Here is a 21,534-nt window from a genome sequence, read left to right as displayed (position 1 = left end):
GGACGTATGATGTAATGCTAGGTAGTGATCCGTGCTGTGAGTGGGCTCGGGGAGGGAGAAGGACTAGAAACTGTACTGAGGAAGAGTCTCCCTGAGGTGGTGACAACATGCGTGCCGAGACCTAAATGAAGTGGGGGAGAGAACCCTACAGATAACTAGAGGAACGGAGTCCAGGCCACAGCATTAACACGTGCAAAGGCCCTGGGGCAGGAGCAGACCTGGAGGCTTGAGGGGTAGCAGGGAGACTGTGTGACTGGTGAGGAATGAGGAAAGGTGAGGGGCCAGACACTGTGGAGCCTAGTGGCCAGCTAAGGCCTTCAGATTTTGTGCTAAGTAGGACATGAAGCCATCTGAGGGTTTGCTTAAGGACATGATCTGGCTTTTTAAAAAGGCTCCCTGCGGCTACTCTGTGAAGCTGGCCCCTTGGGCGTCTGTGGCAGTGGCCTAGGTGGCTGGAACCAAACGTGGGGCGAGTGGGACTGTGTGGATCCCCTGTTCTCCAGCACACCGTCCCTGTGAAACCCCCCGTGGAACCACTTTCTCAGGTGGTACGGGCAGCTCGCGTATATGTCAGGAAATAGTCATTGGTCATTTCGCTTCATGGCCGTGAGTCTCCCCCCAGTAAAGTAAGGGGGCTGGGTGACCTGAGCCGGAGGGAGAAGGGCAGTGGGACAGGGAGCGGATGTTGGCTGGCTGCTACTATGTGGGGGATGCCAGGGGCGGGGGGGCGCTTTCCTGTGTCAGCCGGGCCCTGAGGGTCTGCATGGCATGACTCTGTGGGCGGGGTCCTCTTCCACATGGACCACGCTTCTGGGCGTGCCAGACGACACTGCCAGGGTTGGATGGAAGACACACCGAACGAACGCTGAAGAGATAATCAACGTGCGCAAGTTCATCCTTAAATAATCTAGTGCTCGGTGTGGGTACTAGAGTTAAATTTGTCCTGTAGCGTCACATGGCAGAGAGGATGCGTTGAGATTATCACAGGGACTCAGCCGTTAGAAAAGCACTTTGAGTGAATGAGAAAGTAGAGGGCCAAGCTCGAGGGTCCGCTCTGAGCAGGCCGATGCCCCGCAGGCCCTAGGAGGGCAGAGCTGGTTCCTGGGGGCCCTTGGATGCAAGGGCAGCTGTGGGAGGGGCGTGCCCTGGTGTCTCCCAGAGGCAGGGACAGTGAACGGAAGTCAGACGTGAGGCAATCTCCTGTGCCTGAGCTGCTGAGATATGACTAAGGCTTTCCCCACCGAGGCTGGGAGCCACGGTCGTGGTGGAAACAGCTGGCTTGGTAATAGCGGGGGATTGCAAAATGGAGCAACGCGCCTTGCAGAGCCGAGCCCGGCCTCGTCAAGTGCAGAAGTGCACTGCTGGGGTTGTAGGTACTCCCCGCTGACTTCGTGGACTCAGATCTGCTTCCCTGCCGGGTTTCAGTGGTGGAAGCACCAACTGGGCATCTTTCAAGGGAATGAACGAGGTTGGGGTGCTGGGGGTCCTCAGTGGTTCACCAGGACTCACAGAACTCAGAAAAGCTCTTTTATGGTGTATCACGGCAGGATACAGACCGAAACCAGCAAGGGAAAAGGCTTCACAGGGCTGAGTCTGGGAGAAATGAGGCACGAGCTTCCACCTGTCTTTGCCCACTGGAGTCACGGAGGCTCAGCGCTCATGGCAGCCGTGCCTGGCCACGCGTATGAAGAATTACTGGGGAGCTCACTGCTGCCCTGGTGTGCAGGGCTTGTACTGGGAGTCAGCCTTGCAGGCGGGGGGTGCCGCGTCCCTAACCTTATCTGCTCGGTTTTCCAGCACCCCAGAAGTCAAACCCATGCGATGTGATTCGGAACCCTAGGCGTTTGTCCTGAATGACATGGTTAGCGTAAACCATCCCTGTGGCCCAGGGTCTCAGGTATACAGACACTCATCAGGCGGCATATTGCCTGGCTCAGAAGGGATTTCCCAGGAGCCATCCAAGGGCCAGTCCTGAAGGCCTTTGGGAGGGGCAGGGCTTGGGGCAGCCGAGGCCTGTTGCACAGTTGGGGAAAAGACTTGCCTCCGAGTGGCCCCCACTCTTGTGTGGAACCAAGCCTTCCAAGCCCTTGTGGGGCTGGAGGGTGTTCGGTGGTACCGGGAACCTGTGGCTTCCGTTCTCTGTGTTTGCAGGGGGCCCAGTCCCAGCTCCAGTGGTAGGACCCCTCTGGACACCGTGGCGCCGTTCGCTACTTTAGTTTCGGTCCAAGGCTGTAGCTGTCTCAGAGGGACCAGTGGCCATGTGCGGGACCACCAGCTCTTGTCCCCGGTGCTTTGCTTATTGCTGCCCCCCCCCCTTGGGGCCTAGAGACCCTGGCTGGAGCTTCTGGGGCTCAGGTGCTCGCCCGCAGGCCTCAGGCAGACCCTGCTCATCCCTGTCCTTTCTCCCTGCAGTTTCCTGTCAACATGGGGGACTCCCGCATGGATGCCGGCGCCACCGTATCAGAGACTGTGGCCGAAGAAGTGTCTCTTCTCAGCATGACGGACATGATTCTGTTTTCCCTCATTGTGGGCCTCCTGACCTATTGGTTCTTCTTCAGAAAGAAAAAAGACGAAGTCCCAGAGTTCACCAAAATTCAACCAGTGTAAGTGACCCCCCTCAAGGCCCCTCTCTCAACCTTCCAGAGCCCGCCCGTCAGTCCTGGCGGGGCCCCATCCGTGGGCCCAGGTCAGGAGGGAGCCAGGCGAGAGAGGTGCAGGCTTCCTTGCGGCCCTTTGGGTCGAATCGTGGGTGGTGCCTTCTTGGTGGCCTGGGCTTCACATCTCCCTTAACCTCTTGTGTGTCCACAGCACGTGGGGGTTCACGAGGTTCTTTCGGGTCCGTTTCTTGTTCGCGTTTCTCGATGGAACCTCACAGGGACCGTTCAGAGTCGAAGGCACCGTTCCACGGGGTAGATCATCTGAAGCTCGGGGGCATTAAAGGTCGTCAGCTCCCGCCAGCACCCAGTTAATATTTCACTCCAGGCCTGTGATCTTGTCTCACGAAGTGAGGGGGTGGAGAGGTGCTGTGCTGTTTGCACGGGCCACACACAGGGATGCAGATAATTGCTTCAGTCCCGTGGCCTCACTGACGTGGGCAGGATGGCACTTTGGCCCTAAGGCATCTTTGTCACCTCACGCTTCCCAGTGGCCCTAGCGGCCTCAAGCTAAGGGCTCTAGGAGAGACAGTGGAGGAGGAGAACTGTTTTTCTGCTCTCCTTGAGACCCACACTAAACAGTTCTGTGCCCAGATGTGTGGAGAGTTCTCTCCCACCCACCGGACACTGCCGGGTGTGACACTGTCCGCCTGGAGTTAGCCTCGGATCCCACGGGTAAGCCCCCCCGCCACTGGTCACAAATCCCAGTGTCACCAGTTATAAATCAGAAGTTGCCAGAACCCCCTCCTCAGCTTTGATTCATTGGCTAGAGTGGCTCACAGAGCTCAGGAGAGCTGTTTACATACTAGGTTATGGGTTTATTATAAAGGATGTAAGTCAGGAACAGCGAGATGGAAGAGGTGCAGGGGACAAGGCATGGGGGGCTGTGTTGCTTCAAGCACCCCCAAGGAAGTGCTCAGCACGCTGAAACCCAAAGTTCTCGAAACCCCGTGCTCTTGGTTTTTTTATGGAGACATCATTACATCAGTGCAGGCATGACTGATGAAATCATCTGCCCTTGGGGATTCATTCACCTTCTGCCCTTCTCCCCTCCCCGGAGGTCAGGGGCCAGCCTGTCACATGGTTGGTTCACCTTCCAACCAGCCCTGTCCTTAGGGGCTTTCCAGGAATCACTTTATTAACATAAACTCCAGTGTGGCTGAAGGGGGCTGGTTCTGAGGAACGGGAGACACTTCGTTGCTCGCATCACTTAGGAAATGCCCAGGGTTTTAGGAGCTCTGTGGCAGAAAGGGTACGAAGACCAAATATGTATTTATTATAAGTCACGATGTCACAGACAGTGTCCAGCTTGACTTTACTCACTTTAACATTGTTTTTTTACTTTACTAATTTTTTTTAAACCTTCCATAAAGCTTCCTTGGAAGAAGGTTTAAGTAAAAAGGCGAATTAGTTGAAAGAAAGTTTAAGAGCGCACCTGGTTTTTGGATATAAAAAAGGACATTGTGACAAAGTGATGAAACCACTGTCCCCCCCAAGCCTGAGTTCTGAATCATTCCTGCAACCAAGTCACTTTGTCACATTTACTGTTGCCTGTGTTTTACCCAAACTCCTACCCCAGAGGCCTGCCAGCAGGTTTGGGGTGCTGGGGGAGGTCCCGTGCTGAGAGCCACAAGGCCTGGGCCTGCCCTCAGGGGGCACCCCTAGTCCTGCCCAGAGCCAGTCCCAGGTGCAGGCCCTGGGGCCCCTCGGGCCAGAAATCCCCAGGCTGGGCACTCAGGGTCCCATGGGCTCCAAATTCCCTGTTCCAGCTGTGGTAACCATTGCCTCTCCCAGAAAAGTTTTACGGTCTTCAAATGTCACAGCCTATACTCAGAGAACACAGTCCTCGTACCACGGACAGGACAGTCATTTTCCATTTTCGAAAGCTCAGCAAATACCTCCCGAGGCCCCGCTCTGCCCCAGGTAGCCAGGAACAAAATAGAGGAAGTCCCCGCGTTCATCAAGCTCACAGTCTGTCGCTGGGCGGGGCCTGGGCTAGACCCTCCCTTCGCCCTGCCTCAGTTTTCCCGTCTGCTGAATGGAGACAATGACCCCATCCCCTGGGGCTCGTGTGGGCATAAGGTGAGGCGACAGTGATGTCCCCTAGCGCATTCCTGGTGCCAGTGGCTGCAGCGTGTGTCAGAGTGTATTTTGTGTCGAGCCCTGTGCTGGGCACTGCAAGAAGACAAAGGTGGCATTGACGTGAAAGAAAATGCGCAGTCAGGACATCGAGGGGTACTTTGTGCAAATGCTCTAGGAAATGCGCTCGTGTGCATTGTCTGATCAGGACCTCTGCCACAGCCCCAGGCGGACAGGGAGACACAACCTCTGGGAACTTGAAGATAGAGGGACCGGAAGGTGTGCCGCGGGGGGTTGGTGTTGAGCAGGTTCTAGAAGGTGCTGTCACGCCCCAAGGCTTGGAGGGCTTTGCCCGCAGAGGGCCAGAGGCAGCATGGAAGGACCGGCTGGCCCGCAGGATTCCAGCCTCTTGTGCTGCGGCTGGCCCACGTGCCTTCCTGGTGTGGAAAGTATTTGGGAGGAGAAAAGTGTGGTACACAAGGTAAGGGACCAGTGACCAGGTCCCCGTTTCCAGTGGCCCCGAGTTTGCTCATCTGGAAAGTGGAGGTATCCCCCGCACACCCGTGCCCTGAGTGCATGGGCCTTCTGCGGGGGACCCCTTCCCAGTGCCGTGGGTCCAGACCCCAGAGCTGGGAGACGAAGGTTCGAGTCCTGCCTCTACCGCTGAGTAGTCGTGCGACGTTCCCTGTGACTTAATCTTTCCAAGTCCACGCCCTTGGCTCTTAATGGAGGTCATAACCGTCCTTATGTCCTGGGTTGTAAAACTGTAACGCTCTAATCGTAATCATCCGTGAGTGCTTTGCCCAGGTCCGGGTGCAAATGGCCGCGGCCCCGCCCCCGAATGACGTGTATTGTCTTTATCCTTACTATTAATATCCTGTCCAGTCTCACCAGAGCCCTTCAAGGAAGGCTTTATCGCCCCGCTTTGCGGATGAGCATACTGAGACGCCAGTGACTGAGGACCAGGTCACCTAACTTACAGGGAGCAGAGCCGGTCGTCCAGCCAGACCTGCAGACTCCACAAGCCACGCTTCCCCCTTCACCGCGATGCCCTCAGCATCTTAAGATGGTGCCAGTGCCCTAGTTCACACCTGAGAAAACAGACTCCGAGAGGTCACTCAGCTGGCCCCCCGGGGCCATAAGCCTGGCCCTCCTGCTGTAAACCCCGCAGCTCTGTCCCTGGCCACTTCGATCTCCAGCCAGTGCAGGTGGTCTCTGCCGCAGCACAGAGCCTCCGCGGCCCCCAGCTCAGTGGGAAGTCACAAGGCTTAGTGTAGGGACTGTGCATGGCCCTGGGCTGCATGGCTCACATGGTGAGGCAGGGTGGAAGGACCGGCTGGCCCACGTGCCTTCCTGGTGTGGAAAGTATTTTGGGGGAGCCCGGGGGGTGCAGACAAGGCAGTCAGCCTGATCAGCAGGGCCGCACGTGGGCTGCATGGGGGATGGACAGGGCTGGGTGGAGGGCCGTCGGGAGGAGGGTGGAGGGGGCGCTGCAGGAAGCGGGCCTGAGAGAGATGGTGAGGCTCCAAGAAGGGAGCCCAGGGAAGGCACAGCCGATGGGGCACGGGGGCCTGGGCGGGAAGAGCCGCGAGGGCCGGCGGGAGTCTGCGCGAGGCAGGCTTGGGAACTGGGGAGACTGAGGATGCCTCTGGGAGTAGCTGGGTGGGGCAAGGGAGCCGAGCAAAACCCGAAGTTAGGAGATTTGGACCCTTTGCAAGCATCGGGGGATGGGGTGACTAGAGAAGAGAGAGGCCAGGCTACTAGAAGGAAGACCGTGGCTTTTTTTTTTTTTTTTTAGGCTTTTGTTTTTTGTGTTAAGGCTGAGTGAGCTGTGGTTAGCAGGGTTAGGCCACCCGCCACTCCTTTGTCTGTCTGGTCCCCATGGCCAGCAGGGGAGATGAGCAGGAGACCAGGGAGGGTCAGAGGGAAGGTCAGTTCTGGAAGGACTGCTTTGTTTTTGTTCGTCACCTTTCTGCTGAAGTGTATATAATGCACAGACGTAAAGTACGCACGGCTTGATGGACATGTCACCAAAATGGACCCCACAGTATCTGTGTCACAGAGCACATGCTCTGAGGTATATGTGACGTTCTTTGGTCTCATTTGGTTTTCCATTATGTGAATAGCCGTAATTTCTTCATCCTGATAATGACAGACATTCCGACGGGGTCCAGTCGGGAGAACACTTACAAACGGTGCTCTGCGTGAACATTCTAGTGGGCGTGTTTGGTTCCTGTACGGACATGTTTCTGTTCCGTGTGTGCCGTGACTCAGAGCTGGCGAGGTGTGGGGCAGGTTTAGATTCAGCTCCGGTGGATCCTCCTGAACGGTTTCCCAACGTGTCTGTCCCAGTGTCTGGCCCGCCGCCGGCATGGCCCATCCTCACACTTGTTTTTGTCAACTTTTTTGTTGTAGCCATTTGAACAGGCATGTGGTGGCATCCTGTCTTGATTTGCAGTTCTGTGAAGACCCGTGACCTTGTCATATGTTTTACTGGACATTTACAAACCTTTGGTGAAGGTCTCTTCAAGAATTTGCCCATCGCTCCCACTGGGTTATGGGCCCTGTTGATTTGTCAGGGTTCTTTATATTCTAGATATGAGGCCTTTGTTAGAGCAACGTACTGTAAATATCGTCTCCCTCCCGTAACTTGCCTCCTTACCCTCTTATTCATGTCTTTTGATGATCAGAAGTACTTGACTTGGGGCGCCTGGGTGGCTCAGTTGGTTAAGCGGCTGCCTTCGGCTCAGGTCATGATCCTGGAGTCCGGGGATCGAGTCCCGCATCGGGCTCCCTGCTCAGTGGGGAGTCTGCTTCTCCCTCTGACCCTCTTCCCTCTCATGCTCTCTGTCTCTCATTCTCTCTCTCTCAAATAAATAAATAAAATCTTTAAAAAAAAAAAAGTACTTGACTTACACTTAGTCCAATTCCTCAACCTTTCGGTTGACCTTAAACCTTTACGGTTGATATTTTTCTGTCCAGGTTAAGAATTCTTAACATCTCAAGGTCAGAAAGATGTTCTTTTTATGTTTTCTTCTAAAAGCTTCCTTGAGGGCCATCTGGGTGGCTCAGTCAGTTAAGCATCCCACTCTTCTTTTCGGCTCAGGTCATGATCTCCAGGTCGTGAGATCAAGCCGCAGAGTCGGGCTCCACGCTCAGTGGGGGGTCTGCTTCTCCCTCTCCCTCCGTCCCTCCCCCTGCCCCTGCTCTCTCTCTTTCTCTCTAAAATAAATAAATCTTTTTTATTTATTTTATTTTTTAATTTGTTTTAAAGACTTTATTTGAGAGACAGAGAGGGAGGAAGGGAGGGAGAGAGAACGCACAAGCAGGGGCAGAGGCAGAGGGAGAAGCAGACTCCTCGCTGAGCAGGGAGCCAGATGTGGGACTCGATCCCAGGCTCCCGGGATCATGACCCGAGCCACAGGCAGATGCTTAACCGACTGAACCACCCAGGCGTCCCTTTGGTGTAGCTTTTAAACTTAGACCTCTGTCCGGCTGACATTGACTTGGCATTGGCCGGTTGTGTGTGGCGCTTCAAGGTTCATTTTGTCCCCCGTGGGCATCCATCCACTGGACCCAGCACCAGGTATTGAAAAAGGCCCTTGTCTTCCCACTGCCCTTCAGCATCACTGTTGATATAAATCAGGGAACCGTGATTGACCTGCAAAGTGCGGGTCAGTTTCTAGACTGTTTTGTGCCTTTGATCTGCTTTTTTGTCCCTTCGTCAGTACCGCACTATTCTATTTTCTGTGCTTTCGTAGTCACTCTTGACTTTATATCTGGTAGGCCACGTCCTCCAGCTTTGTTTTTTTAGGATTCGCTTGGCTTCTTTGGGCCCTTGACATTTCCGTGTAACTTTTAGAACCAGCTTGTCAATGTCCACCAAAACCAAAGAGGGAATAAAACCAGCCCTGCTGGATTTTAGTTGGGATTGGATCACATCTGTAAGTTAATTGGCACCTTACAATATGGAGTCTTCTGGTCCACGAACACGGTTGTATGCCCTGGGGAGGCCTTTTGAACTGTTTGTAATAGCAATTAAAGGCTTGTTAAAGAGAGCAGCTCATTCTCTTAACGATGCTGGTAGTAATTCCAAAAGTGGCTCTTTCCTGTCCACTCCCATTTAGTCCTCAGCCTCCACCCAGCTTGTGCCCCTGGACAGAACGTTCCAGGGTGGCTCCTGGTCAAAGACCACCAGGGTATGATGGTTCCCACAGGAGGGCGAAGCCCCAGGGGCCCCGCTGCCCCCTCTTTGCGTGGAGCACCTGTCTTGTCGGGTGGGCATTTGTATTTCTGCCTCTCCTTGGGCACCTCCCCTGTGTGGGACCCTCGCGTGGGACATTCGGAGAACGGCTGTTAGTAGTCAGCACTAAGCCTGTTCCTGCGGCTGCCTCTGGGGCGGACTGGCCCACAGGCTGGCCTTGGCTTACACGGGGGTTTTAGATCTTTAAATTAGAACATTGTTTTAAATTAGAACATTTAGGGGCGTCTGACTGACTCAGTCAGTTAAGCGTCCGACTCTTGATTCCTGCTCAGGTCATGATCTCAGGATCATGAGATCGAGCCCTGCATCAGGCTCCGCACTGGTCGTGGAGCCTGCTTAGGATTCTCTCTCTGCCCCTCTCTCTCTGCCCCTCCCCCCCAAAAAAATAAATTAGAACATGGCAAAGGCTGGTACATAAAATCCAGACTTATAGCTTCTCTTGAAGGAAAAAAAAAGAAATCAGAGGCTCTGGGCCCCCGCTGAGGCCTGGCAGCAGTGTGCAGCTGACCAGGGCCGCCCTTGTAGGGGGGCCTGCACCCAGCCCGGGCCGCTGGACTCTTCTGCTCTGTTGGAGGTGAGGAGCGCCGTGGTGCCCCCACGCATACCTCGGCTTCACGTCTGGCGCCTGAGAGTGCCTTAAAGAGAAACAAAGCTTTTTACTGTGGAACATTTCAAACAAACCCCAAAGCCCAGAGCACAGAAGAGTGAACTCAAGCGTCAGCCCCGGTCACCCGGCGTAAGCAGCCCTCCACCCGTGTGGAGTCACGTTTCCTCCCCTCCCCACTGCTCCTGGCTTAGCTGAGAACCATCATATTTCAGAAGTAGTCATGCCATCCGTGTGAAATCTGAATGAAGGAATCATGATTTCGTAGCAGATTTGGAGATCTTTCATATGGAATTCTGTGAAATGTTAAAATAGTCCAGCCTTCTAAAATTCAAGGGCCTCCTTTTTGAACGCAGCTCGGGGCTGTCCAGCCTCAAGCTTCCGGATCCTCAGACACTCAGTAGCATTTGTTCATAGTTCCTGGTTAACTGATAGATTTTTTTAACACTTTTTTTTTTTTTTAATTCAGGATCTAAGCAAGACGGTAGTTGATAAATAAATCTTGTAAGACTCTCTGTTGGGGGGTCAGATATGTCGGGTGTAATTTACGTGCAGCAAAACCCGCCTTTTTAAAGCATGCAGTTCGGGGTGCCTGGGTGGCTCAGTCAGTTAAGCATCCGACTCTTGATCTCAGCTCAGGTCTTGATCTCAGGGTCGTGAGTTCAAACCCCATGTTGGGCTCCACGTGGGGTATGGAACCTACTTAAAAAAAAAAAAAAAAAGTGCTGTTTGGTGAATTCTGCCAGAGATATGTGGTTGTATAACCAGTGTTATAGTCAAGACGTACAACATTCCCCGTGTCCCTGTGCAGTGAACACCCACCCACCCTGCACCCCCCCCAAGTGACCACGATCTTATTTCTGTCCCTGTAGTTTTGCCTTTTCCCAAATGTCATGCGAATGGAATGACACAGCTACAGCCGTTGGTGCCTGGCCTCTCCTCCTTAACGTGACAGGAAGTCTCTCGCTGGATGGGCTGCCCCTCCATCCCGGGTGTCTCCCTGCAGCGTTTTTGTTCCAGAAACCAGATCGTCTGTTTCACAGTTTCCCACAGTCTGGATTTTGCTGGTGGCATCCCACTGGGGCTTGCTTCTGAAAAGCCACAGAGGAGCTCATTTTCCCGCGTGACCTTCATCCTGGGGCTTGCTCTCCACCGAAGGGCCGGGAAAGCCACGAGTCAAGGCTGCCAGCCTCATGCCCACCCGTCTGCCTCTTTGGAGCGCCGGCGGATGGAAAGAAGGCCAGCGTTCTTTTATGTCCAGTCCAGGGTCACTCTCTCTGTAGAGAGGTGCTGGGCTCTGCCGAACGTGAAACAGGCTCACACGAGCTGGACAAAGAGGCGGGCACGGGGGAGAGGCCTCTGCGGACGTGGAGGGTGAGCAGTGCCCGACACCTCCCACCGTCAGGGGAAGTGGTGGGAGAAGGGGCTCGGGGTATTCTCACCGCTCCCTCGAGCACAGGGCGGGGTTGTCCACTGCCGCCTGACCGCGAAGGACTTCACTGCCTCTCCTTCCTGCGTCCTCTGCTGAGATCAGAGTGGTTTCGCCGTTCGATCTAGTGCCTGCAGCTCTGAAGGTGGCCTGTCTGCCAAGCCGGGCGTCCGCGGACCCCTGGGCATCGCTGGGCCTCACCCAGGGCTCGCTGCTGCTCACTCCATTTCCATGCCAGGCAGTGTCCCCGGGGGCTCCGCACACTGGGGAGCAATGAGTGTTTCTAGAGGCGGTGGGAATGCAGAAGAGGGCCACCCCTCCCCTTGTGTCAGGATTGAGGTGCCCCCAAACTGAGTTTGGGGAGCTAAGTAGAAAGCGGGCCCACAGCACAGACGCAGCCGGGGCACACAGAGCAGAAGCACATGCAGAAGCTCAGGGTGAGGACTGGCAGGGCGGCTCTGGGAGAGGCGTCACCACGGGAGGTCACCAAGGGAGTCTCTTGTCAGGAAGGGAGTCAAGGGTCACCGAGGGAACTGGGGGTCACTGCCCGGGGGTCTGCAGGGCTGGAAGGGCGAAGCCAGCATGCTGCCCCGTGCTGTTGGGAAGGCAGGGCCACCTGGGCCATGCACGGCAGGTGTAGAGTCCTGGTCTGCATGCTGGGGAATATAGGAGGGTGTCCCTGAGGGAAACCGTAACCCCTGAGCGTCACAGCACCCCACATGTTGAGGGCCGAGGAGCCCTGGACATTGCTGGGAAGGACCATGAGGTGCTCTCTGAGCGTGTCCGGGGACTCCGGTGAGCCGGGCTCAGCCTCACAGGGTGGGATAGGGGAGGCACAGCCTGCTCTGCTCATGGGGCGGTCGTGACCTGCCACGGCTCTGGGCTTTCGTGGCCCGGAGTTGGCTTCCTGCCCCCCTCCCCCCACCATACCCCAATCCTCGCTGTCCTTGGCTGTGAAATGGGGGTAGAGAGGATTAAATGAAATACAATATAGAGCTCCTTGAATACTAGCTGGCATACAGTAGGCACTCAATAAGTCGGAGTTCCCGTTCCATGTTTTGGCTTTGACCCATGGCCTCCCACCTGCCAGAGGCCCCGTCCCCACTGGGTGCACCACTACTGGTCCGTTCTTGTTCCCATAGGCGAGAGGGCCGCTGGGTCGTATGTAAGCTCCAGCACATCACGTTTTCATCAAAGGCAGCTCTTGCAAACCGTTCGCTTTCAGCCTCGGGGCCCGGGGAACTGCCCTGCCTGCGGTAGAGAAATCTGGGCCCCGTCCTGGAGCCCGTGCCAGCCAGCCTGACCCCGGCGCTGCCCGGCACGTAGCAGCTCAGAGCCCCCCACTCTCCAGTCGTGGGCACCTCGCTCCCGGGGAGCAGAGACTCTGCCTCCACACCGGGCTCTGGAAGGCAGCCGTTCCCCAGCAGCTGCCCCCTGGCTCGCCAAGGGCAGGGAAAGTCTCAGGAGACATCCGCCCCGTAGAGAATTGCACTAGAGTTGGGAGTTTCGTGAACTCTGCGCACTGCCCGGGAGTAGAGATGAAATGAATCACCACCTGGACGGCTGGGTTCGTCTCCTGCCAAGTGACTCAGTGCTTTCGTGCCCCCTCTCTCTCGTCCTCCCCTCTTGGTGGCCTGCAGATGATGTCTGAGGCCCGAACCAGAGAGACTCCTGCTCCCAGTTTAGGAGTGGAAAGCCCTAACTGGACCCGCATGGTCACTGGGCTCCGAGCCTGAGCCCTCTGCAGCCTCCTCAGCTGGCTCTTTGTACTCAGGGTGCCTCGGAAGGGCTGCCCCTCGGGGGGCGATGTTTTAGCAGCGAACGTGGGGCCCGCCGTGCGGGGTGCCTGTCCCCCCGCACAGTGGGAGGGCACGATGTGGTCTCTCTGCACACAGGCTGCTGCCAGGTGACACAGGCCCGGGGGCTGGGGCTCCGTTGCCCACAGCTCTTTTGTGGCGGGGAAGACGGGAACCAGAGCTAATTTAATAGGGTCCTGAGGCGCCCTGGCAGCGGGATGGATGCGGCTTCCTTTGTGGAGAGTCAGCCCTGCCATAGCAACCTGCCTTCTAGTGTCTAGAAGAGCTGTATTCAGCCTCATGACTCCCCCCCCCCTTTTTTTTTTTCAATTGGGAAGGGGGGAGGAAGTAGGGAGAAAGGGCTCCGATATAAGCAGTTACCAAGGAGACCCGAGTCGGGGTTGGAAAGGTTTTCTCCTTCCCTCGGTCCATACAGGCGGAGCAGGGGCGGGTGCCCAAACGCAGGGGATCGCGGGAGGTCCCGGGCTGTAGTGGTGAGTCCTCCCTGCGCCCGTGGGGACGGGTGCAGGCCAGGGCTCAGCAGAGGCTCCAGCAGGGCTGGGGTGTCCAGGGCACTCTCCAAGCTCACGGCCCGCCCCGCCAGCACTGCGGAGGGATGGACAGAGCCCGAGTTCCTGGCCGCTGGCTCCCTGCCCATTTCCGGGAGACGGCCGGAACCTTCCTTCTCCCTTAAGTCCTGGGGTCGGGAGAGAAGCCATGGGGTGCACGTACTCCTCTCCGCGGGACGAGCCCAGCCTGAGAAGGTCAGTTCCAGACGTGTCCCTGCGGCGGCCCGCGCCGATGCACCTCGGGAGGGGGCCCCCGCCTGGGCAGGCTTGCCCTGGAGGCATGAAGAGGGTGCCCTGTGGAGTTGACCAGCAGAGTCAGGCGGTTCCCGGGGGGGCCCACCGGGTGCACGGGACCACTGGTCTCTTGCTTGGGTCCCGGTTTGCAGGCTGCATTCCCTGCCTCCAAAGGAAGGCCCCAGTGGCCGGCTCCCCAACCTGGGAAAGAGCGGGCTCCAGGCACACAGCCCAGTGTGGAGCTGTCCGGCGGGGCCGGGCCAGTTGAGGGCACTCAGGTGTGGACCCACATGGACGGAGCAGGTGAGTTCCCCCGCCCCGAGGCTGGCAGCCGGGCTCTGTGGCCGTGGCAGTGGGGGTGGGCAGGTTCTCCTGCTCCTCGAGGCTGCGTGTAACCGGTGGGAACATCAGCCAACCGCACCGGGCCGTGTTGGGGTGCTGACTAGAGGCACCGGGTCCTCCTCAGTCTCCTCAGCTCTCCCTTTCCCCCCATGCAGCGCGGTCCGCCCCGGGTCTCTGGAAGCCACCCCCGGAGCCCAGGGGAGAGGGTGGGAGTGTTCGTGCTTTCCCAGGGCTGAAGCTACTGAAGGGGCCCGGGCTGGCCTCCAGAGGTGCTCATGCTTCTAGGGAGAACTTCCCCCCCGAGCAGGAGGGCTAGCCCATCTCGCCCGCCCGCGAACGTTCCCGGCCAGGCCTGCCTGGCGAGCCCCCCACCTCCCTGCCCCCCACTTCCCGAGCTGCCAGCCTGGAATTCCCGCCCCGTGCATGTGTCAGAGCCACGCACCCCTGGGCGGCCAGAGCTGAGCTCCGCCCGCCTTCCCTCCCCACCCCCGGCTGCATGGGCCTCATCCAAGAGCCCGTCGGCTGCCCGGTTTCTGTGGCTTTCCCTTGGGAACCGTTCTCTGTCTCAGAAGAGAGCCCAGTTCTTCCGCGAGGCCTTTGCTGGTGTTTCAGACGCCCTGTGGGTGGACAGTGTGGTCCACCCTTTTGGTCTTAGCACGTACAACCCGGTGCCACTGGGCGTCTTTCAAGCCCCAGAGTGACCCAAACGGCTTTCTTCTAGGGAACACCCTCTTTATCCCTGAGAGTTAACCAGGCTCCGGATGCTCTACAAGGAACAGGGAGGGGAGGGTGCAGAAGCCAAGACACAGTGTTTTCAGTAAGAGGAATCCGAGGCCTTGCGAGGCCACCACTCGTCTGTCACAGGCCCATTTGGTGGCAGATCCGGGATTCAAACGCGAGCCTCCCCCACCTCGGAGGGTGGGCCTCCCATCCTCCATGATTGTCCCCGGAGGCTGGTGCTGGCACTCGCAGGGTGGTGGGGGCACCCCTCCTCCCTTCTGTGAGCGAGTCTCCAATCCCCCTTCCTCAGATGCAGCTTCTACGAAACCTTAGTCCTTGAGAAGAGGCAGGAGTTGGCTTTTCTGCTGCTGTCAGACCCTGATGTCAGGTGGGTCAGGAGCCCTCCAACAGTCTTCTCCGGCTCCGGGCGTGGGGCTGAGCGCAGAGGCCCAAGCAGCTCGCCCTGAGCCTCAGATCCAGCAGTGAGTCGGGAGCATGGAGTTGAGGGCCCGGACGGAGGCCTGTGCCATGTGAGCAGCAGGGAGAGGTGCTCTGAAGAGGAACTTGTACATTGTGTCTTAAGGGATATGTAGGAGCTCTGGGCCTGAGAGGAAGGGCATCGTGAGGAGAGGCACCAGGGCAGCTGTGAGCGGGAGGTTGGCGTGGCCCAGGGCGTCTGGAAGGTGCGAGACGTGCTCCGCACCAGAGGCCTCTGTGCTTCTCGGAGTAGCTTCTGTGATACGGTCCCTGCTCGGGGCTTCGCTATTCTAATTGTCCTCGTCGGACAGAGCCTTCCAGATCTGTCTGCACACACGTTTCTAAACCTAGGATGCAGTTTTTATTTTCTTGGTGCAGAAGCGTTACGTGCTCATAGGAAAAAGAGGGGTGGGGGACATGGGAATAGAAATCAGCCAAAGAAGGAAACAAAAAAAGACAGTCGCTCAGCCCTGGGAGGGAAGTTTTCAGTGTGCTCGTGTGTGCCCTTCCGTACCTTCCCTTCTAATCGGAATGGGACTGTGTCACCTGCGTTATTCTATAACTTGCTTTTTCCACTTGGCAGCGTATCATGAACATCCTTCCCCGCGGGTGGATGTGATCCGCGCTCCCCTGTCCAGCCTCCCCCTGATTCTTAGACGTTGGAGTTGTCCCCCCCCTTTATAACTGTAAAATGCGTTTGTAATATGAAAAACCAAAATTGGGAACATCATAGGAAGCACCTGCCTCATGTTCTAAGCCCGAAATATCCCCTCTCAAGGTGCTGGGGTATTTCCCTGGAAGCCCTGCCTCTGGGAATAATTAGTGGTGTGCGTTCCATTACTTTAAGGACACACACTCTTGTTCTGCTCCTCTGGGTCGCGCATCCTCCCCCAGAAGCGGCCGCGTGGGAGGGAGGCCGTGTCGTGGTCAGCATTGGGGGGCACAACTGGGTGGACGCTTTTTAGGTGTCAACCGAGTGCATTTCGTTTGTTTTCGGTTTCGGTTGAAGGGAAACTCACACCTTGTGAATCTCGCCATTCTGACCATTTTTTTAAAACGTACAGATCAGTGGCTCTCGGGTGGCTGTGGCCACGTACAAAGGGAAATCACGTGTGGTTTTGACCCTGCTCTTCTCTTCTAGTGTCTCATCAGCAAGGTTTGTGTCGCTGAAGCGTCCGTTCACATTCTAGTTTGTTTCAGTGTAGGTCGTCCGCTCCCACGGCTCAGAATTCAGCAGGCGCGCAGTGGTGGGAGTCCCAGCTCCGAGCCCCGGGAGAGTGTCCTGGTCCCGGCAGAACACAGACGGGAAGGGCAGGGAAGACGGGGCTGTTCGAGGCGGGGCAGGGACAGAAGCCGGACATGCAGTCCGAGATGTTGGAGCAGGGAAGGGAGGGGTGTGAGCCCGAGGGCCTCCAAGGCTTGCTCTTTGCCCTGCTGCCGGGAGGGGTGGGCCTACCCCCCGGGGGGCGGCGGGGATGGGGGGGGGGCCTCTGGGTGCGGTGATGCGGAGTCAGGAAGGGCCTGCTCCAGGTTCCTGGGCAGCGGGGCCATGGCTGGGCGGGAAGGTCTGGGCAGCGGCACCCTGCTGCCTCCCAGGGGACCCCACAGGTAACGCCCTTGAGCTCTGGGGCCTTGGACCTAATGTAGTGAAAAACCCAGGGGGGGCGTAGACAGGAACTTCTGCTACCTTTACGTTTGCAAAATCGTGTGTCTAAACAGCTTGGCAGAGCCCTCCTTAAAAGGAAGCTTCCTTTTGGTCTTTCCACAGACTCCAGCCCCCTGGCCCCCACAGACAGCACTTCCATGCAGTGGTAGGGTGTGCGCCTGACTTTATTACACTGTCCCATGCACAGGAGGCCGCAGGATGTCGTGGAAAGGGCAAAGACCTTAGAGTCAGACTGCGATCGGGCCCTTGCCAGACCCCCTTACTGGCCACAAACTAATACGCTGTTGGGCCTCTGTAAGGTGGGCACCCATTCCCCCCACAGGACACAGTGCTGCACCTTTTATGTCTGTGTCATGTGACATTTGCAAAAGCCTGCAAAGTGGTATTTGTTAGTCCCATTTTCAAGCTGAGGAGCAACGGAGCCCAGGTTCAAGTTCACTCGGTGCAAATCTGCAGGCTGCAGCCCGGGCTGCCGCTCCAGAGCCCCTGCTCAGCCCTCCCCCTCGTGGCACCCCTGCCGGTCCGAGGGTGTTGTTTGTGGGGGGAAAAGTGGGTTTGAGAAGCAAATTGTGGAAGCATAAACTTTATTAAAATAGAATATCTCCAGACAGGTAACACGCAGAGAGATGATCTCAGCAGGTGAGCAAGGGGGAGTTACCGCCCAGATCAAAGCGCAGGTGGTTCTCGATGCCCCGGGAGCCCCTGCTGTCCCTCGTTGTGTCCTGACTCCGGTCCGTGTGCATTGGTTTCGCCTGTTTGGGGACTTTGTACAATGAAGTCGTACTCACACTCTCTCTTCCATCTGGCTTCTCGTGCTCAGCACCCCGCCCTGGGACTTATTCATTCCCGGGCGCGTAGTGATCATTCATTCATGCCGCGGTGGAGAACATTCCGTTGTCTAAATATGCCACCGTCGGTTGGTTGGTTTGTTCTCCTATGGGTGGACATTGATTAGGGTTGTTTGCTGTTTGGCACCCACATGTCTAACACTGCTGGAACATTCTCTGCGCGTATCTCGATGCACGGGCCCCGCTGTGCTCTGTGTGGTGTGCACCAGGGAGTGAGGTGCTGGGTTATGGGCGGACAGAAGAGACTGCCAAGCAGCATTCGGGAGCAGCGGAGCCGAGGTCCCTTCCAGCAGCTTCAGCTCTCTTCCTGGTAGGAGCCGTTCTAACGAGCACACGGTACACCGCGCTGTGGTCTTATTTCCCATTTCCCCGGGCGGCTAATAATAATGCGGCTACTCTCGACAGTAGCGTTAGATGCTCTAAGGAAGCGCTTGCTCGGGTCTTTTGACAGTTTTTCTGTTGGATTATCCAGTCTTTTGCTAGTTGATTGGTAGGGTTTTCTTATGTTCTCCACCCGAGTCCTTTGTCAGATATACAGAAGTTGCAGACATCTGCCGTGCCATGGCTCGCCTTTCATTTCCTTAACAGTGCCGTTTTGAATGGAGACAGCCACACTTTAGCGTTCAGACTTGTCACTTTATTCAGACTGGCCACACTGCACACATCCCGAAGATTTGCCCTTCAGAGAGAGGTCTGGTTTTGGCGCCTTGCTGTCTTAGGCCTGAGGGTCCCTGGCCAGGCCCACTGGGCATCTTTATTTTTTATCATTTTTTAAGGATTTATTTATTTTAGAGAGAGGGAGAGAACACGCGCGGGAGGGGGAGAGAGAATGTCCAGCAGATTCCACATGGCACGTGGAGTCCAACGCGGGGCTCGATCCCACGACCCCGAGATCACGACCTGAGTCCAAACTGAGTCCGACGCTCAGCCGACTGCACCACCCAGGCGCCCCTCACTGGGCTTCTTTGGATGACGCTGCAGGCCTGGGCAAGGAAGAAGAGAAGGCAAAGGACCGGAAATGGAACGGGAGGGGGGGGCAGGAGGCCAGCAGCAGGGCGGTGGAGGGTGGGCCGGCAGTGGTGCTGCTGTCTGGGGAGGACAAGGCGCAGGGTTCTAGAAGGTGCCACGGCCCCAGGGAACAGGTCACAGTGGCCCCTGCACGGGGACAGGAAGGTGGGCTTGGGAGTGGAGCAGGGGTCTGTGGGGTGAGGCAGTGGATGGGAGCACTGGGCTAGAGACCACGGTGGGACACAATCCTGAGGGCCATCCCGGAGGAAGTGGTGTACAGATCGGTGTGTCCGAGTATGGCGTGTGGAAGGGAGTGGCAGGCGAGGCCGGGGACAGCTTCTGAAGGGACTTCCATGCCCCAGTCTGTGGGGGTGGGAGCCTGCAGGGATTGGAGGTGAGACAGGGCCATCGGGACCCTTGGCTGGATGGCGAGGGACGGGAGTAATGTCCTTGACCCTTCTTTGCTCGCATGGATCTGGGGGCTGGAGGGCCTGCCTCTGGCAGCGGTCACGGTCACGTCTCGAGAGACTTTGGACTGGCTGCAGAGGATGTGCGGAGGCTGAGCCGGAGGGGAGCTCAGAGTCCTGCCCCCGGGCCACGCGCATCCCATGCCCACCGGGTGCTTTTGTCTTTCAGGACTTCCTCTGTCAGAGACAGCAGCTTTGTGGAAAAGATGAAGAAGACGGTGAGTTTTCTCCATGTCTGTGCCCTTCCCCGGGGGGCGTCGTGGCCCTGGTGGACGGGGGAGGAAGGCCAGCTCCGCTGGACAGGAGGGGAGAGCGGGCGCGAACATTCTCAGCTAACCCAAGCCTGAAGCTGCTCTGCCCTGCCCAGAAGGCTTACCCTCTTTTTCGGATGTTTACGTCTTGAACCAACTGCACTGTAAGACTAGCCCCTCCCTCCGACTCGGGGGGCTCTCCCTTGTCCACCCTCCCGGTCCAGGCCCCGGGCTCGAGCAGGTAGAAACCTCATACAGCTGTGGCCGGAGCTCAGCTATGGTTTTCTCTGGTTTTGTTGAAGTATTTCGTTTTATGGGAAAGTACTACATTCAAACGCTTAAAATCCCGAACTCTTCTGTCCCTGCCACTCATCACCATTGTTCTTAGCCTTTTGTGGATCCTTCTAGGGCTCCTCGATGCCACCAAAAAACCCCCAGATCCTTATTTTACATCTCTTCAGAACACAAAAGGTGGCAGTTACATACATGTCATAAACCATGCTTTTCTGTACCTGGTTGTTTTTGTTTTTTTTTAAACTTGTGTGTCAGAGCTCCTTCCATAGCAATTCCAAGACTCCCCGTCCTTGACTGTAGCTGCCTAGTGATTTCATTCTGTGACTGTGAATATGATCCTTTGGTTTTGCTCTGCCCTGTGGGGGGGGCCGTTGGACTATTTCTAACCTTTAGCTCTTACAAACGATGCTGCTGGGATTCTGGAGACCAGTGTCCACATCTGCAAATATAGTAAAATCCCAGAAGGGGAATTGTTGGATCCAAAGGTGTGTGCATTTGTAGTTGTGATAGAAGCTGCCAGATCACCCCCCCCCCCACCGCCCGTCCCGGGGTCACACGAGTGCACCCTTGTTAGCTGTGTGTGGGCAAACCTGTTGCCCACAGCCTTGCCAGGAGAGTTTATCATCCAAGTTCGGAGGTTTGCCAGTTTTCTAGGTTAAAAAAAAAGCCATCTCCAATTTGCATTTTTCTTATGAATGGGTTTCAGCAGATTCTTGTGTGTTATGCCAATGGCATTTCTTTTTTTTATAGATTTTCTCTTCAAATCTTTTGCCCACTCTTCTGTCGGGATTGATCCTTCTCGAGGAATTCCTTAAAATGATGGAGAGTAACCCCTTGCTCGTGACACAAGTTACAAATATTTTTCCCAGTTAAAAATTTGTGTTTTGACCTGGTTCATGTGCACGTGTGTGTGTGTGTGTGTGTGTTGCCGTGTGAAGTTATTCAGTGAGTGCACTTTATTCCTCCTATGACTTCTGGACTTTCAGTTATTTGCAGTTTGAGTCATTAACACTAAAGAGAAAAGAATCCTTGCACGTTTTTTTTTCACTGCTTTCTAATACTTTCTCCTTCATAATTAAAATTCAGTCTGTTGGGAATTTATCCTGCTGTACGATGCGAGGTGTGGATCCACTGCTAAGCTCCATGCAGTTGTGCCCGTCTTTTCCCCTCTGGGTTTATCAAATATATGTTTCCTACCTGTATTTGGGCCTTTTTCTAGATTTTCCTGTCGCAGTACTTTGGCCATCTGTGGACAACATCCTACTGTTTCAGTTACTGAGGTTTTACAAAGCTTGCTTTAATTTCCATATTGCTAGGCCCCGCCCCCAACCCCACCCCAGCTCTTACTTTCCTGTTTTCCTGGCCGTTATTTTTATATGTATTTGTCTGGGGTAATGGCGTTAGTGAGATACAGTTCACGTTCCATACAGGTCACCCTTTTAAAGTATACACTTCAGTACTTTGAATGTATTCCCAGATTTGCACCGACCACCACCACAGTCCATTCTAGAACATCCTGTACCCCAAAAAGCCACCCTGTACCCATTAGCAGCCATTCCCCACTCCCTAACCCGCACCCCCCTCAGCCTGAAGCAACCGTTCGTCCACTTCCTGGGCCCCTTGGACAGTTGCCTGTTGGGGACCTTTCCTATAAACGGAATCATTCCGTGTGTGGCCTCTGATGTCCGGCACCTTTCACTGAGCCTCGTGGCTTCGGGCTCCGTTTTGTGGCACATGCCGGCCCTGCTTTCCTTCTCGTTGCCAAATCACGTTCCAGCGGAGGGATTTATTTCTCCACACGACCTCGAGGATGAAGTTGTGGAGGTAAAAAG

The 21,534-nt window shown here is 56.1% G+C and overlaps 2 protein-coding genes across 2 annotated transcripts in view; both read left to right on the top strand.

Moving 5' to 3' along the window:
• The first annotated feature begins 2,412 nt into the window (after positions 1 to 2,412).
• The window catches only part of POR (cytochrome p450 oxidoreductase), a 25,985-nt gene continuing 6,863 nt past the window's right edge, over positions 2,413 to 21,534 (top strand). The window contains exons 1-2 of the mRNA XM_073884191.1: positions 2,413 to 2,603; positions 19,327 to 19,375. Coding sequence (XP_073740292.1) covers positions 2,425 to 2,603; positions 19,327 to 19,375 — 228 coding nt within the window. The 5' untranslated portion in view covers positions 2,413 to 2,424. The remainder of the gene's footprint in view (positions 2,604 to 19,326; positions 19,376 to 21,534) is intronic.
• On the top strand, positions 9,432 to 16,547 carry LOC112817396 (uncharacterized). Its single transcript, XM_073884146.1, has 5 exons — positions 9,432 to 10,975; positions 13,431 to 13,590; positions 13,782 to 13,932; positions 14,127 to 14,240; positions 15,002 to 16,547. The coding sequence occupies exons 1-5, from the start codon at positions 10,572 to 10,574 to the stop codon at positions 15,022 to 15,024; spliced, it is 852 nt and encodes a 283-aa protein (XP_073740247.1). The 5' UTR covers positions 9,432 to 10,571; the 3' UTR covers positions 15,025 to 16,547.

The sequence above is a fragment of the Callorhinus ursinus genome, unplaced genomic scaffold (genome assembly GCF_003265705.2).
Source record: "Callorhinus ursinus isolate GAN/ISIS: 27379988/994484 unplaced genomic scaffold, GSC_fseal_2.0 scaffold55, whole genome shotgun sequence".
NCBI classification, from domain to species: Eukaryota; Metazoa; Chordata; class Mammalia; order Carnivora; family Otariidae; genus Callorhinus; species Callorhinus ursinus.
This window is presented reverse-complemented; position numbering and strand designations above follow the sequence as displayed.

Coding starts and splice junctions, on each gene's coding strand:
- LOC112817396 (XM_073884146.1), top strand. CDS start 10,572: ATGGGCTGCCCCTCCATCCCGGGTGTCTCCCTGCAGCGTTTTTGTTCC. Junction 10,976..13,430: donor GGCCTCTGCGGACGTGGAGG/GTGAGCAGTGCC, acceptor CCGCCCCGCCAG/CACTGCGGAGGGATGGACAG. Junction 13,933..14,126: donor GACCCACATGGACGGAGCAG/GTGAGTTCCCCC, acceptor CCCCCCATGCAG/CGCGGTCCGCCCCGGGTCTC.